The sequence below is a fragment of the Stylophora pistillata genome, chromosome 1 (assembly GCF_964205215.1).
Source record: "Stylophora pistillata chromosome 1, jaStyPist1.2, whole genome shotgun sequence".
NCBI classification, from domain to species: Eukaryota; Metazoa; Cnidaria; class Anthozoa; order Scleractinia; family Pocilloporidae; genus Stylophora; species Stylophora pistillata.
In genome coordinates, this window is record NC_142519.1 from 4,837,153 (window position 1) to 4,853,661 (window position 16,509).

Consider the following 16,509-nt stretch of genomic DNA (forward strand, 5'->3'; position numbering starts at 1 on the left):
GGGATACTTGTGAGTTATCACAACTGGATCAGCCCCCACTGAAAAACAGTTGCTAGAAAATATTTGTTTTGAAAACAATCACATTCAAAAGACGAGAGGTCAAAACACCGATCTGCGTGTAATATCGTGCCACTGCCTATTGAAAGGATATTGATATGGATGATCATTCCATTTTAGAGGAAGCCATAGTCCCTGGCAGATAATACGATGAGCTTTTATTGAGCCGTTTAGATCAAATAGCACTGTAAATGTGAGCGAACGAGAAAGTGCAACATCACTTTGAAATAATCGCTTAAAAGTTTAGAAATCAATTGTATTTCGGATGCGAGAAACAGGAAGTTATCCTAACCTCCTCAAAGATCATCACCTACGACAAATAACGAGTGAAAGTGAAACAATTTTGCTTGAGTATTTAAATACTCGGTCAAGTATTAGGCTCGCTCATGATGTAATTGGAGTGTTCAAGCTTAACACAGTTTAGTCCGCCGCTAATTGTAATAACAACGGAATTCCTATCTTGCCCTGAAGAAATTAACCTAACACCCACGTTCTCAATTTCATAGGACATTTTTGCCACAGTGACGATACCTCGCAAGAATGCGGCACAAAGACGATTGCGAAACACATCCAACATTTAGGACTAATGAACGTCATTCAAAAAATTATTTAAAAAGGTATGGTTATCTCCTTACAGATGAATATCACATTTATTAATTAAAACGGGAAAGATACAGAATTCCTTTTTAGAGAATCATAATCGGACCCTGAGGGAACATTGCATTTATTTTAAGGGTCACTGAGGTTTGACCTCAGAATTGTGCAAGCTTTGAAGTTTGAGTAAGCAAAGAAGGAGACATCTTCCAAACAACAAGAGCAAGCTCCACGCTTATGTCGACTGGAGATATTTTATCAATCTTTTGAACTTCCTATGCGAATTCAAGCAGAGAAATACGGATCCAGAACATCTTTCCCTATGAGTATTGGGAGACTCCTGGGAAATACAGTTGTCTTCTAGCATATTCTCATTACGTTTATATAGTTTCTACGACTTGATAAGTCAAGGAAAATTGAACTGTATAAATACAAAGTTTGAGTAATAGAAATCTTTAATCTACAACTGTGCTACATACTAGACAGTTTGCGATTTACAGCTTTAAGGTCGGGAGGAATTTCTTGTTATCGTGTCTGCTTCACAAAATTCTTCTTTGCTGCTCAGTGCGACATTTTTATTCATGATTCAATTGTTACCTTCAACTCGCGCAGCTTCGCTAAGTCACGAAAACAACAACATAGATTCCGAGAAATATGATTGAGAAACTATGCTTGGTATATTATGTTAACCCTTGGATTACATTTTGTTAAGGACATTAGCCAGAAGGCTCATTTTTTGATTGATTATTGATTAGTTCACTAATTTCAGAATGATCTTAGATAGCCACATAGTTACAATGCTTATCTGTTTTTCTGTATTTCTATTGGTTTTGTAATCGGACCTTTCAGCGTCACCACGCGCATATAAAAGGCAATTCTAGCGTCCCTTTAATCAGTTCTTCGTAAGTTTTGAATAGCCTTGGTAAACTTTCTCCCTTTCGTTTTTCTCAACCTCTGGCACAAGCAGGACCGATATGTGAGTACCTTTGTAACTTTGTTTTTCCCTCTCCAGTCTTTTCAGAGTTGGGCGACAATATACAAACAAATATTGCAATGATCTGTATAGATTTAAGATTCAAAGGCCAAATTCGTGCCAATTTGCGAGTCAGTGAACGCCCATCATTTAGATAGAACAATGGGCTGTTTATCAGTCATCAAACTCTTTTAATTTGTTTCCAAACTTTTGTTCTGTTTCACTTGTATTGTTAATCTCGTTATAGACTTTAGAGCCCAGTATTTAACATGCGATTCTTTAATCATGTATTCCGCGGCTTTTCGTTAGATTGATAGAACTTCGTTGTATTGTTGTTTCAGTTTACGATCGATCGTTCGATAGATTGATTGACTGTCAGAATAATCGTTATTTTCGTCATTGATTGTGGTTCGTGGTCGATTGCTTTTCAAGAATAAAGATTCGTGCAAACAGTCAACTTTGGGTTGTTATTTCGATCAGTAAAATAGTCCCAAACACCTCGTTAACCGAGTTTTGGAGCGACACGCCCTTGAACTTTAGAATTTAGATTTTGGTCGCCGTAAACGCTACACATTTCCTTGAATACGATGCGCTGTTTAAATATTGGCAGAATGTTTTACTGGGTTGGCGTTAGGTTTCAGCGATTCCTTGCAGAGAACAACTCTGACCATCGGGCGTAACATGGTCTTTTTAAGTAATTTCGTTTCCTCAATAAAGGAATTAGGTCACCAGGCGATAGACTGATTAACTTGCAGGATCGAGGGATGAATGAATGCCTGAGTTTGATTTTTAGATTCTATATGCGGATGGTTGTTTTTATAATTTCATTGGTGAATACAAATAACGGATCATTTCGTCTTTGATTTACTCCCTGCTCAAGACTAGACTTGGTCACCTGACCTTGAAAATCGGTTCATAATTTACGTAATTAATCCCAGATTAGACAGGATCAATGCGGTGTGAAAATAAACCGTTTAGCTTTGATAAGCTCCACCGAGACAGATAGATCACATCATTACCTCCCTTACCATCTCCTCTTTGAAAAATGTATCTATGCTCAAAAGTACAGTCACTTTGATGATTCAGAAGGTTTAAAAGGCTATTGCATCAGTTACAAAATCGAATCATTTGTCTTGGATGAAAGTCAAATAGGTTCACTAATTAAGTGGTACTTTCGACGACGGCGTGCCACAAAACTTTACTTAAGCCATTGCAAGTTGCGTTTTACAATCCAGTCTCTGCGAAACGAACAAACGAGCGGATCCTGACGGACTTCATTAAATTTGAAACGGACGTACACAATTTTGTGAAAAATGCGAACATATACAAAGACTGCGCGGCACAACTTCGGCACCTCGCTAAAGCAATGCTGAATGATTAATGACAGTTACAGGAAACGAAATTAGCATGACCCGAGTACATCAATCAAACACCTAACAAAGTTGAAGGAAAATGACTGTGAGTAACATGAAAATCCTGGATTCCTTTCATTGTACGCATTCTTTATTTTAAATCTCAACGGTAAGTACTACCAAATATACATCAAATGCACCTGAGCCATCGGGGTCGATTGTAAAAACACCACAGATTATTTGACCTCCTTGTTGCAACTCAGCACAGTTCTTAGATGTTGAGGAAAGTTGGCAGAAATATGAATACATGAACATGAAACTCTTCTCTTTTTAATGGAATCGAAAATGACTTAAATCCTCCCATATTGCCTATGCATTCATAAGTGTGAAAGGAAGATTACGAAAGCAGAAGAAAAGAAATTTAAGAAAGGAAAATCAATGGGATAGACGTAATAATGACAAGCACATAACACGTTTCAACCAACGATCAGTTGATCAATGTAAAGCGAATGCGGATGACTTCAAAAGAGGTCAAATGCACGGGAAACAGACTTGTAATCTCGCTTTCGTCCAAGAGTCATAGAAACCTAGTTTTAACTCAGAAAACATAACGCGAAGCATTATTGTTTTAAGTGGGGTCCTCTTTGAGAAAAAAATAATTAGGATTTGAAGGTTGCAGAATTATATGAAAGTTCAGAATCCTAGCTGTCTCGCAATTTCTGTTTCCTGGAAGGATGATACCTGTGTCACCTTAAGTGCTGTTTTAGTGCTCTGTAGGGGCTGCGCGAGTTAAAGATAAAACTTCAATCGTCATCAAAAGCGCCACACTGAGCAGAGAAGTAAAACTTTGTAAAGCAGACATGATGGGATGGAACATCTTTCTCTGGGTTGAAATCTACTATGGCTTGCATTGTAATAGTTTTAGACTGAAGAAATTTTAACTGCTCAACCTTGTATTTACACTTATGAGGGAGGCGCGATTTTTAATAGAATGCCGAGCAACCACTATTTTTACCATTAGGAAGCTTATTTTATTACATGCATTTCAATTGGAGTACCTGAATACGCAATGCCGAAGAAGCGAGAAAGGAGTTTTTTGTTCCTCGGGGATTCCCATCACACAAATGGTTCCGTCGATGGGAGTTTAAAAGTGATGAGACTGCACAATTTTCATGGACAACTAAAACCTCAATATTTCATAATAGGAGTGAAGTTCTCTGTTAGAATCATATCTCGTTTATAGCCGGATAGGGAAGTTAAAAAGAGAAAGTTCTACAAGCTGCCGTGTATTAATAGATTCATTGAATTCATTTGAGCGGTTTGAATATTAAGAAACCAGTGAAAATGACGAACACTTGAATGTCAGGAAGTGTCACTAAAATGAAGTTTTCATCTCACCCAGTAAATGATCATAAGATAGTAAGTGGTGTAAACTTCCTCTCCATCGTGATAATCATAAAGATATACCTTTTTCGCGGATACTTGTGAGTTATCACAACTGGACCAGTCCCCATAACAACGTTGCAAGAAAATATTTGTTTTGAAAATATTCCCATTCAGAAGACGTGAGGTCAAAACAATTGCGAGTAAAATCGTGCCACTGCATTTTTTTGTTTTAAAAATATTCCCATTCAGAAGACGTGAGGTCAAACCAATTGCATGGAAAATCGTGCCACTGCATTTTTTTTGTTTTGAAAATACTCCCATTCAGAAGACGTGAGGTCAAAACAATTGCGTGTAAAATCGTGCCACTGCGTTTTAAAGGGAAATTGAATAGTCTAATATTAGAAACATAAGCATCTGACTCTAGATATCACTACTGACTAATAACAACTAAACTGAACATTAAACACATCCGATGGGTGGTCTTTGCAGTTCAGAAGAAGCCATAGTCCCTTTTAGATGATACAATGAGCTGTTGAGTGATTTTTTTGGTTTAAATCAGATAGCAGTAAATGTGAGTTAATAAGAAAGTGCAACATTCCTTTAAAATAATTGCTTATAAATTTAAAAATCAATTGTATTTCGGATGCAAGAAACAGTAAATTAACCTAATCTCTTAAAAGATTATCGGTTATGACAATTAAATAAAGCAATGGTGTTTGAATATTTTAACACTTGAGTACCTTAAAAGGTCAAGTATTACGCTTGGAGTGACGGAATTCCGATCTTGCTCTAAAGGAGTTAACCTAACACCCACGTTCTCAGTATCATAAAGAGCTGCTACAGTGACGATACCTCAGAAGAATGCAGCACAAAAATGATGGCGAAACACATTATAACGATTTCAAGTCATCCACCATGATGTCATTCATAAAATTATGCAAAAATTTTTCATTATCTCTTTACAGATGAATCACGCACAATGTATGAACTAAATTCTATAACTCCTAATCTCTTTCATACAATCATAGTCTGACATTGATGAAATATTTAGTTTCTTTTTAAGTGCTAATGAGGTTCTCCTTAGAATTGTTCCAGCAAAGAAAGAGACATTTTTTAAACTAGAAGAGCAAGCTTCACGCTTATTTCGACCCAGTGCTTTTTAATTCGAACTTCCTATATGTTAACTCACGCAAGGAAATACATATGTTGTATTCCAGATTATCGTCCCCTATGAGTATTGGGAGACTCCCGGGAAATACGGTTGTCTTCCAGCAGATTCTCATTACATCGTTAGTTTCTAGGAAAGAGGATGCTCTTTATTCCAGAACACGCCTCCGCCTTCCGAGAAATATAGTTGTACTGTCTTCTAGCATATTCTCATCGCGTCTATAGTTCCTACGCCTTAACATAGGAAACTGCAGTATAAATACAGGTTCGATTCATTGAGATTTCTTCAATCTACAACTGTGCTTAGTGTACATTTCGAGATCTACAGCTTTAAGGTTGGGAGAGAAATTTCATCGTATCATGTCTGTTTCACAAAATTCTTCTTTGCTGCTCAGTGTGGTACTCTTATTCATGATTCAATTGTTACCTTCAACCCGTGCGGCTCCGATAAGTTGCAAAAACAACAGCAGGGAATCCGAGAAATGTGAGTAAGAATCTATGCTTTTATGATAACTCTTGGATTACATTAATTTCCTTGAATACGACGGCTGATCACATATTGGCAGAACGTTTCTCTTGGTTGGCGTTAGGATTCAGAGATTCCTTGCGAAGAACAATTCTACTTGCACTCTAGCGTCCTCCATGAGTTCAGAACTGTCAAAAAAACTGAACTAACGGTCGCTTACTCGTTGCATTTTTTCTTTTAGTTTATTTTCTATTATTTCTTCTTTTCCTCGCTTATTCCCTTTCCCTGATACCCGTAATCGATGACAAAAATTTAATTTTTTATCCCTTAACAGTTAAGAACTGTGCTGAGCTTTACACGTGCGGCCAATCCATCAGCGGTGTTTATACAATCGACCCTGATGGTTTAGGTGCCTTTGATGTCTATTGTGATCAGACAACAGCTGGTGGAGGATGGACAGTGATCCAGAAGAGGGTGGATGGCACCATGAATTTCAATCTCACCTGGAACGACTATAAAAAGGGATTCGGTGATTTCCTCATTCGTGAATTTTGGCTCGGACTGGACAAGATCCAACGCCTGACGCAAAACAAAACAGAAAACGAACTCCGCGTGGATCTAGGAGTAACTGCCAATAAATCTGTCTACGCAGAGTATAAATGGTTCGGTATTGAGAACGAGACAGCTAATTACACGCTGCACATTGGCAGTTTCTCGAATTGTAAGTCAATTTACTCTTTCCTAATCAATTCACATTGTCATAAATGACAGTTGCTATCACCTCCCTTACACAAGGTAGATCTCAAAGCAAATGTCTCCCAAAGGACTGCTTGCCTTGAGAATATCAGTGTGATTCATATCTGGTTATGTATATCACACTCATGAGAACAACTCATTTACTTGAGAGTTGCCTGTGATTTGGTGGCATAGAATCAATCAGGTGATACGCGGACCTGGGATGTACAGGAAAGTAACTAGTGCTCGGATTTGATTCAGTACCTTGATGCTCTAGAATTCCAAATTTTTTTCTGAAATGTCGCCTTCACAATAAGTAGAATCCCATCGTTTTATACACAAAAATGGGCCAGAGCTAGGCTTTCAACAATTGCGAATAGTTTTTATCCATAAATGTAAAAAAAAAAAATGATTTTTTTCCTCATCTTTTTTTAGCTTCAACTGTTCATGACTCTCTAACCCGTCATAATGGCATGTTATTTTATACCTGGGACAGCTCTCCAGCTTACCATGATTGTACATCGTTTGGGGGAGGCTGGTGGTACTGGAAAACATGTCATGCTCCGGACTCAAATCTCAATGGCATCTACTCTCATGGAAATACTTCTATTAATCAAATCCGCTGGGCACGATTAAATCATGGAAGTGCTGAAGACACGGCTCCCAAAACAACTGAAATGAAAATCAGACGAAAGGACTTTTTGTAGTGGGTGAGAGGAGGGAAAGGATTTTGTATGTGTTAGGATCAAATTTTCCAGATTCCCTTATAAGGCTCTGTAATATTCTTTAGTTTTTCCCATATAGTAGTCAAATACAAACATCCTCCAACCACCCGGGCGATAACTGACGTCTGGCCCTTAATCATTTGTGCTTATTTATTTTACTTAACGTGAAATCCAATTGCATATTGTGAAGGGGAAGTCAAGTTTAAAATTTGGGATAGTTATCTAAGATTTACCAAGGAACGTACTTAATTTGAGAAGTACTTGGATGGAGACAAAACGCAAAATTTTGTTTTTGTAGATAGTTTATAGCGGTAAACAACGCCTGACCTCGTCGTCAGTCCGTTAGATCCAAAAGTGAATTCCTTGAGGCTTTAATTATAATTAGGTTAAGTCGACTTCATACTAAATTAGACCGATTTCGAGGTTTATTGCAAACTTTATCCGAAAGTGTTGAATAAATATGAAAATATTTCAAGTCTTCCAGCCAACTCCTTGACGTACTTATACAGTGCTTATGATTTTAAAAAAGAAGTGGAAAGTTTCATTTTACGTTCACTTATATTGAGGTAATTTCTAATGTAAACACTGTATGGTAGAGGCGACTTTCTGGCGCGCGTTGAAAATAACAAAGCTCCACTTCTCACAAGTCGTGACATTTCAAACACTTTAGAAAGAAAAACACTGCGTTGAAGTTAATTCTATGCAATAAAGGTAAAAACACCATTGCAAATTAAAGGTAAATGTGAAGGTGTAGTCTGATCGTCCGGGTGAGTGTAGTCCTGAGAAGGACTGTTGTCGGTGGCAGCGAGTCACTGTCACTGCCACCGACAACAGTCCTTCTCAGGACTACACTCACCCGGACGATCAGACTACACCTTCACATGTTACCCCCCGGGTTCAAACCATTTACTAAAGGTAAATGTTAAAATAAACAAAATTTAATTCCAAACAATTAACTTCTGCCTTTTGTCTGCTTTAATTTTGGCAACTACCTGCTTCTGATCAATTTTGTCGGAGTTTACGCATACGAAGAATGATCTTCAAGTCTATCGTTTCTAACTCAGTTGTTGCATGCCAGCTGGGGCTGCTCTTAGCGGTTCCAGATCATGATGACTTGCGTTTAGTTATGCACCGAAGCTGGTTTCCCGTAACTGCAAAAATAATTCGTTTCCTTCTTAGGTATCAGTGTGAAATGAATCCGTCGTGGGCACTGCGGTTTTCTTTAGCAAAATAACTATCACTCCACAGCTTGGATTTGTTTGAGGAAAAAGCCTTTGCCTTTCAAATTGAGTCGGTGTCCTACTGTTATAGTGTTAATGAACTAGGGTTTAATTAATGTTATAGTGTTAATGAATTAGGATTTAAATAATAGGAACCATCACTAGGTGTAAGATACATGACATGAGAGGTCCCAGAGAGTAAACATACATATGATGCACGATCCTCGCAGTAGAAAGCGCTATTTAAGCAATAGCGAAAATAAGACCTGAAAAAAATCAGGCCTGTACGGGATTCGAACCACTGACCTCTGCGATACTAGTGCAGCTATTGCTTAAATAGCGCTTTCTACTGCGAGGATCGTGCATCATATGTATCTAATACCGCAGTACAAAATATATGAACTTCATATATTTCTGTGTATCTCATTTATCACTTTCACGGGTTTATTACGAATCAACTTAACGGCCTGCTCCCAGTTGGCTTGTTGGCTCAATTGGTAGAGCGCTGCACTAGTATCGCAGAGGTCAGTGGTTCGAATCCCGTACAGGCCTGATTTTTTTCAGGTCTGATTTTCGCTATTGCTTAAATAGCGCTTTCTACTGCGAGGTCGTGTATCATATGTATCTAATACCGCAGTACAAAATATATGAACTTCATATATTTCATTGTATCTCAGAGTAAACATATATAGCTAAGTTGCATGCATATTGAGGTTGTGATATATTGTGTAACTGTAGTTTAGGTAGTGATTGTTAAAGTTTGGTCGGCCGTTTTAACCAAGGATTGGCGTCACTTTTCTGCAGTAAGACACACCAACTGGCGACGAGGATGGCTGAAGGAGAAGAACCGACGAATTCGACGGCACAACATACGGTGGTAGTGAATTCGCTCATCGGTCGAGTTGAGGAGTTTGTACCGGGCTCAGACTGGAAGCATTATGTCGAGCGAATGGAAATGTTCTTCGAGGTCAACAATGTGTTGGAGCAAAAAAGGTACTAACAATACTTACCTTAATGAGTAATAAGATGTATGCGTTACTTAGAAGCATTGTATCTCCAAGAAGGCCGAAGGATTTGTCTTTTGGGGAAATTGTGGATGATTTGGCTAAGCACCTGGATCCGAAGCCGATAGTCATAGCCGAGCGTTTCAAGTTCCACAAGGCGGAACAGCAAGAGTCGGAAGCAATAAGAGATTTCGTTGCTAGATTGAAAAAGTTGGCTGAGACTTGTGAGTTTGGCGGTTATCGCGAAGAGGCGATTCGGGATCGATTCGTGTGTGGTTTAAAGGATCGAACGATTCAACGCAAGTTACTCGCGGTAGCGGACTTAACTTTACAAACGGCTATCGAGATGGCGTGTGCTGCGGAACTGACCGAAACGGCTATCGAGATGGCGTGTGCTGCGGAACTGACCGAAAAGGAAACCACTGCATTGCATGGAGGAAGTGTGGAAGAAATAAAAAAAGTGGCAGCTACATTTCCCGAGTGCTTTCTTTGTGGAAAAGTCAATCACTCGTCGGACACGTGTTTCTTTCGCAAGTCCAAGTGTCATGGTTGTCAAAATGTGGGTCACATTGTGAAGAAATGTCCTCAGAAGGAGCAAAAACCTGAAAATGGGAAGAACAAGTGGAGCGCAAAGTCGAAATTTGGGAAAAAAAAGAAGCAGCAGAAGGTTCGTTTCGTCGAAGAAGATCTGACAGTCAGGCAATCAGTGAGCGGAAATGATTGGCCCATTTTTACAGTCTCAGATTCCCGTGGAACACGTAAAGAGTTTATTGTACCAGTAGCAATCAATGGGAAAACTGTGGACATGGAACTTGACAAAGGAGCTTCTGTAACTATTATTCCCAAGAGTATTTGGACTGATGTTCTCGCGTCAAAACCTGTGGAACGCATAGACGTGAAACTACGAAGTTATTCTGGTCATGAAATTCCTGTTATTGGAGAAGCTAGAGTTCAAGTTGCATACCGCGATCAAAGAGCAGTATTACCGGTTGTTATCACAGGAAATGATGGTCCAGTGTTAATGGGTGGCAATTGGCTGTCCGTGTTGAAGTTGGACTGGGGACAGATCAAGCAGATTTCCTAAGAATCGGTTAACAAGTTGGACTCGCTTCGAACGAAGTAGTCATCGTTATTTGATGGTAATCTGGGAACCATTAAAGGAGTTACTGCACATTTGAAGCTTAACGAAAACGCAGTGCCGCAGTTCTTTAAACCCAGACCGGTACCGTTCGCGTTAAAAGAGAAGATTGCTGACGAACTTCGAAGACTGGAAAAGATTGTGTCCCACCAATAACGTAGCTCCATTTCCTGCCTTTAAAAGCACACACAACCCACAATTCCTCTATTCGCTCCGACGAAGGGCTAACGCTCGAAATGTCAGCTTTTGTAATCGTTACGGTGGCCAATTTACCATTTCAACTTTGTTGATATATCCAAATTATTTCGTTACTCCCACCGACGCAGCCCCAAACAGTTTCTTTCGAAACTATCAGCCTTTAGTCATTGGAAACGTTGAGAGAGTTCATCATCCAGGAGGCAGAATTTCGGACAGAAGCATCGGAAACAATTCATGGTCTTAGTAAGAAAGGACTTAAGAAGGACGGTGGAGTGACCTTTTCCGGTAACACGCAGGAATCTTCAGGAAATCACACTGCATAAAATTTTCTGTATAAGGACCCTTCCTCGGGGCGTATACAGTCAGTATACCCAATTGTATACGGTGAATATAACGATGTGTAAGGTCCGTATTCTGATCTGTACACATCAGGGTATGCTAAGAAAATACCAGGACCGTATACACATGTGGTATGATTTCTTATATTTCAGTATTCATGCCATTATACATCATAAATAATGTAATGTGTGTGACATGAGATATACTGGTATGTATACTGGGCTGATATACGGGTTCTTATACTTCATGTTGAATTCCTCAGTTGTAGCTTAGGGTACAACCCGGGGTATGTACATATTGGACACTACTTTGAGACGAATATTAATAAATTCTGGGATTATCTACGGACTGATATGTTTTTGTTTGGATTTATTGCATTTTGGGGCTGAATCAATCCAATTGTAAGAGCCAAATTAGACCATGTGAAGGGTGAATTTGAAAAAATACTGGAATTTAAGGAGAGCCAAAACAGCCCGAAAAATTCAGCCCCAAAAACTTCAGCCCCCTCGCAAATGGCCCCTTTAAAAATACCCAATATTTCAACTCCAATGCAAATCAAATTCAGAAGTAAATGGCTCTTTCCTCTGCGCACTGATTTCCCTCCTTTACAGTCAAATAATGAATATACACTGCATACTTTATCTTTCAAATACTCATTTAATCAATTGTAAGTATTGTTACTGTTAAAACCTTTTAGAGACCATGATTTTAAAGTCATGAAAAATCTTTATTATGGTATAAATGGACAAACATCATTTGAAAGAATAGAGCAATAAATATATACACATTTTTAACTTTAATGCAACCATTTTCTAAAATATATCTCTTCACTAAATCAGTATACTTCTCAAAATTGCAACCATTGCTAGAAATTACACACAAGAGACACTTGTAGGTAAAGCATCCCTTTTCAATGACTCAACAAACGTGGTATGAGGCAGCTTATAACCAAGACTGAGTGAAAATTATTAAAATAACACAACAGCAATAAATGGTCCTGCTCCTGCACAAGAATATAGATTTTGTTTGATTTGTGCATCTGAAAAACAAAGAGTCTTGGAACAGCATTGAGTATTCTTTCAGTGGATGTGAAAATACATCCCATTTTACATTATGAAAACATTAACTTTCATCATGTACTACCTCAGGCATTTGCCAAGTCATTGAAAAACGAGGAAACAGTAACAAGAGTCTGCCCGCACCCAATTTCAAGTACTGCTTGCTCTAAAAAAGTAAAAATTGCCTTTGATTTTAGGAGACATTAAAAATATAAAATGAGCCAAGTAACCCAATGACAGCATCAATAATTCCTTCTTGTAGGAGCTGACAAATAATACTATATTCAGGACTATATTCAGGAGATCAATGTTATAAAATATCTCCAACAATAACAATTGGTGGCAGGATATAATCTATAACTACCGGATCAACATCAGCCTCTCTGCAACAAAAACAAATTTTACAACTAATATATTAAAAACAAGTCAAAGTGCAAAGGAACATCAAAATTACTAGCTAGTCTGCTATCTTCAGTTGGTCCATTTCCCCCTCATTTACTTTTACTCAAATGTTATATATACATATATGTAGGATGTTTTTCTAAAACTAGAAGCCAAAGCATTAAAATGGAAGTGGGAATTTAGCTCAATGCTTATAGTTTGTTTTCCCTTCAAGCCTTGAATGAATACTACACGACTCCCAAAGTATCTGTGCTCATCACAAATGTATATGTGGGGTGTTCAACCATCAGGAAAAAAAAACAACTATTGCATGTGCAGTATTTATCTTCTGGTTTGACTTCAGTAGGATTAAAAAAAATTCTGCTAAATCACAAAAATGTAAAAATAGAAAGAAATTAAATACAACCACAAAGTACTTGAAGCTTAGTATCTGGACTTCAGAAGCAAATGGGCTCAGTAATTCTAGTTGTTCTGTAGTATTTTTGCTCCAAAGTAGCAGTGTTTAGAGACTCCTACCTCCAAATGGTTAGAACTTCATCTTGAAGTCCCCTTTTCTTTCCACTCTACTGTCGCAGAACTTTGCTGACGACCAGCAGGGATGTCAATTATTTTTAATTTCTGAAATTTGAATACAGAAGAATTTACTCTTGTGAAAATGGGAGACATTAATTAACCCCTACATAACAGAATATTGTCTAATCTAGCAGTCTGGATAAACTCTCCTTAAAGCCAGGGCTTATACAAGTTGTAAAGTCAAAGGTGACTTCCAATCAGGTGTCTGTGACAGCAGCAGAACGTTTTACACAAATTAAGGTATAATACTGCTTTGTAAGTGATTGAAAACCACATTTTTACTTTCTCTGTTGAATCCCTCTTCACTAAGGGCAGCTTCCATTCTATCCATTACCTCATTGACCACTTTATCTTTGCTACCTCATTGACCACTTTATCTTTATCTCATCGAGACTTGATTACTGTAATAGCCTATTGTACGGTCTACCGATTTGTGACATCGAAAAATTCCAACGGATCCAAAACACAGCTGCCCGCTTGTTAGTCGGTGCTAAATCAAGAGACAGTATAACACCTATACTTATGAAACTTCATTGGCTCCCGGTCACAAAACGAATTCAATTCAAGATACTGTTAATAACATACAAAGCACTAAATGACATGGCTCCAACCTATCTTGTTGAACTTCTTAGTCGATATTTTCCAGCACGAAACCTCCGTTCATCAAACATGAATCTACTTGAGGTCCCAACAATTCGATCTAAAACGTATGGGCAAAGAACGTTCTCCTACGCTGCACCGTATTTGTGGAATCAACTAGCTGAATGCATAAAAATCGCCGAATCTGTTGACTCCTTTAAACGCTTATTGAAAACTTATCTTTTCAAAAATTAAGCCACCAGATTTTTTTTTTGATATCGTACGCTGTCAAATATATGTATAACACGTAATAATTCATTAGTTTAGATAGAGTAGCGAAAATTACATGTATAGGATTTTTATTGAAATTTTGTTAATTGTAATTGTAAAGCGCATAGAGTTCAATTTTAATGCGCTATATAAGAACTTATTATTAAATTATTAGCAGCAGCATATTTAGGATATGCTGCAGCCACATAATGTATTTTTCCCATAATTTGGTTGGGATGTTATCATCATTGAATATTCTACACAGCTGAGCTTCTAACTACATTGAAAGGTAAGACAGAAAACATAGCATGTAAGCTCGTCTTACTTTTCCAATAAATGTAATCTAGAGATATTCATAACCACATTTGTGCAGAAAACCTAAAGAGAGAAATGCTATTCTTAAGGACTGTGCATGCCCTTAATAAGGGACACAAGTGTAAATTATTGGTAAGAGACTTGCCTTTTGTACACACAAAATCCCTCTTCCCCCTTTAAGAAGAGAATTAGTACAACTGCGAAGCATATCACTTAAAAGTATTGCACTGCAACCTCTGACAGGCACCCTAGTATTAGCCAAAAGTTGACAAAAAAAAACAAACAAACAAACAAACCTGTAACTGGTTTACACTTATGACAGAAACAAACAATTTACAGCCAATACTTACATAGATGAAATATTTCAGATCTATGGGTACTCCATTAACACATCCTTCCCCAATTTAAGGGCAGTTATGATTTCAAAGTGGTGAAGGGGGAATGCTTCGTCCATGAAATCCTTGTAAGCTTTGTGCTTTCCGGGGTTTTTCATGACTTCATGGCGATTTTCATCAGAAAAGGTTTTTAAAGTTGCCAGAGTCTCACCTGCTGGTAAGTCTGGCTGCTTTGACCAAATACTGAAATCTTTCTTGGTGCCTTTTGACCTTAGAGGGACCAGCTCCAGCAGGATTAGCTGGACGTTTGGGTTTGTAGATTTTTTTTCATCTTGTTGAAAATCTTGACCTCCAAATAGCACCTTGCATATATTAATTCCTGATTGAAGTTTGAAGTTTATTTATTTGTTTAAGCAGGTTGATTAATTGGCAGCTGTAATAGCTGATGTGGACCTGCTGTCCTACCCACCCATCCCACCCCAGGAGGACATCCATCACACAGTAATCTCGTGTGTGGGAAATTAACGTCTCCTGCCCCAACCCTGCAGGAGACGGGACCTCCATTTATTCGTCCCTATCCCAGAAGACTAGAATATCTAACCATTTCTTGATGTTATAGAAAGGTAGAAAATTCTTCTCAATTATTTTAAGACCTTGAGTGTTGGTCTGCCGGGGCTTGAACCCTCCACCTCCCGCACTACAGTCCAGCGCTCTATCCATTGAGCTAACCGGGAGGCGGTTTTGCATGTTTGTTAGTAAACTTAACTCAACTAATGATATTACTTTCAATGTGTGGAGTTCACATCGTCTTAAGTTTTTCAGTTGGCACCTTGCGTTTTTCCTTTGCGGTATAATAGGAAGAAAGGAATTGATAATGTACTCTTCACTATCCAGTCATCTTACCCTATAAGAACTTACTTTAACAATGATAAGAACTTACTTTAACAATGCCTCGTCCATGATACAAAAATCCTTGAGCGGTTTTCCCTTTTCATTGGGTGTCGATGTTAGTTCTAAATTTTCATCATGGCTGCCGTTTTGTGAATCGTCAATCGACGCCTACAACGGATTGCTCGTACATAGAACTTGATTCTGCACATGGACATAAAAATAGCAATGAATTTTTTCGAGGAAAAGTCTAAGAATTCGGAGGGAGGAATCCTTAAATCAGTGAGTCTTCAAAGAAGTCACGCTCGTCTTGTGCAAATGCATTATCTGTTTCGTCTCTATCTCTCGGCGCTAAAATGAGAACACATGACCTTAGTTGTGAAACCGCTGAGACTCAGAGAGAAGCACGCATGCGTCATATTCTTAGGCAGTAAAATTAATCATCTTACCGAGGGAGAACTCGCGCCTTATCAAGGTTCAGCGTTCATCCAGATGAATTTCTTGAATTTTAGTCGCTATTTTAAACACCGGCTAAAACCTTTTTGGAATGCCAAAAAAGAATCTGGAATGAACTAACTAGTACAAAATTAGCCAATCAGCTAACTTTTAACTTTAACTTTTAACTTGTATCGTACTCAAAAAGTAAAAACTGTCCAATCATCAATCCGTAATGTGACAGCTCATCAAACACAAACTTATTCAGTACACAGTTAAACTGAATGAGTTTGGACTTGT

At 38.2% G+C, this 16,509-nt stretch overlaps 2 protein-coding genes across 3 annotated transcripts; both read left to right on the plus strand.

Moving 5' to 3' along the window:
• The first annotated feature begins 5,706 nt into the window (after positions 1-5,706).
• LOC111344779 (ficolin-1-A) lies at positions 5,707-8,257 on the plus strand. Of its 2 annotated transcripts, none has more exons than XM_088754704.1 (3): positions 5,707-6,013; positions 6,330-6,716; positions 7,227-8,257. In XM_088754704.1, exons 1-3 carry the CDS (start codon positions 5,890-5,892, stop codon positions 7,364-7,366), a joined length of 651 nt encoding a protein of 216 aa, XP_088610830.1. In that variant the 5' UTR covers positions 5,707-5,889; the 3' UTR covers positions 7,367-8,257. The 2 variants fall into 2 exon arrangements, with proteins under 2 accessions (XP_088610830.1, XP_088610824.1); XM_088754698.1 differs by having other exon boundaries at positions 5,724-6,013; positions 7,166-8,251.
• A 1,444-nt stretch (positions 8,258-9,701) lies between these two features.
• On the plus strand, positions 9,702-10,763 carry LOC148740955 (uncharacterized). The gene has a single exon (XM_088760714.1). The coding sequence runs from the start codon at positions 9,702-9,704 to the stop codon at positions 10,761-10,763; it is 1,062 nt and encodes a 353-aa protein (XP_088616840.1).
• Positions 10,764-16,509: the final 5,746 nt, after the last annotated feature.

What these genes read in the sequence shown, in the direction of transcription:
- LOC111344779 (XM_088754698.1), top strand. Translation starts at nt 5,890, where the DNA reads ATGTCTGTTTCACAAAATTCTTCTTTGCTGCTCAGTGTGGTACTCTTA. An exon ending in CAGCAGGGAATCCGAGAAAT is followed by an intron (nt 6,014 to 6,329) that starts GTGAGTAAGAAT and finishes ATCCCTTAACAG; the next exon opens with TTAAGAACTGTGCTGAGCTT. An exon ending in CATTGGCAGTTTCTCGAATT is followed by an intron (nt 6,717 to 7,165) that starts GTAAGTCAATTT and finishes ATCTTTTTTTAG; the next exon opens with CTTCAACTGTTCATGACTCT.
- LOC148740955 (XM_088760714.1), top strand. Translation starts at nt 9,702, where the DNA reads ATGTATGCGTTACTTAGAAGCATTGTATCTCCAAGAAGGCCGAAGGAT.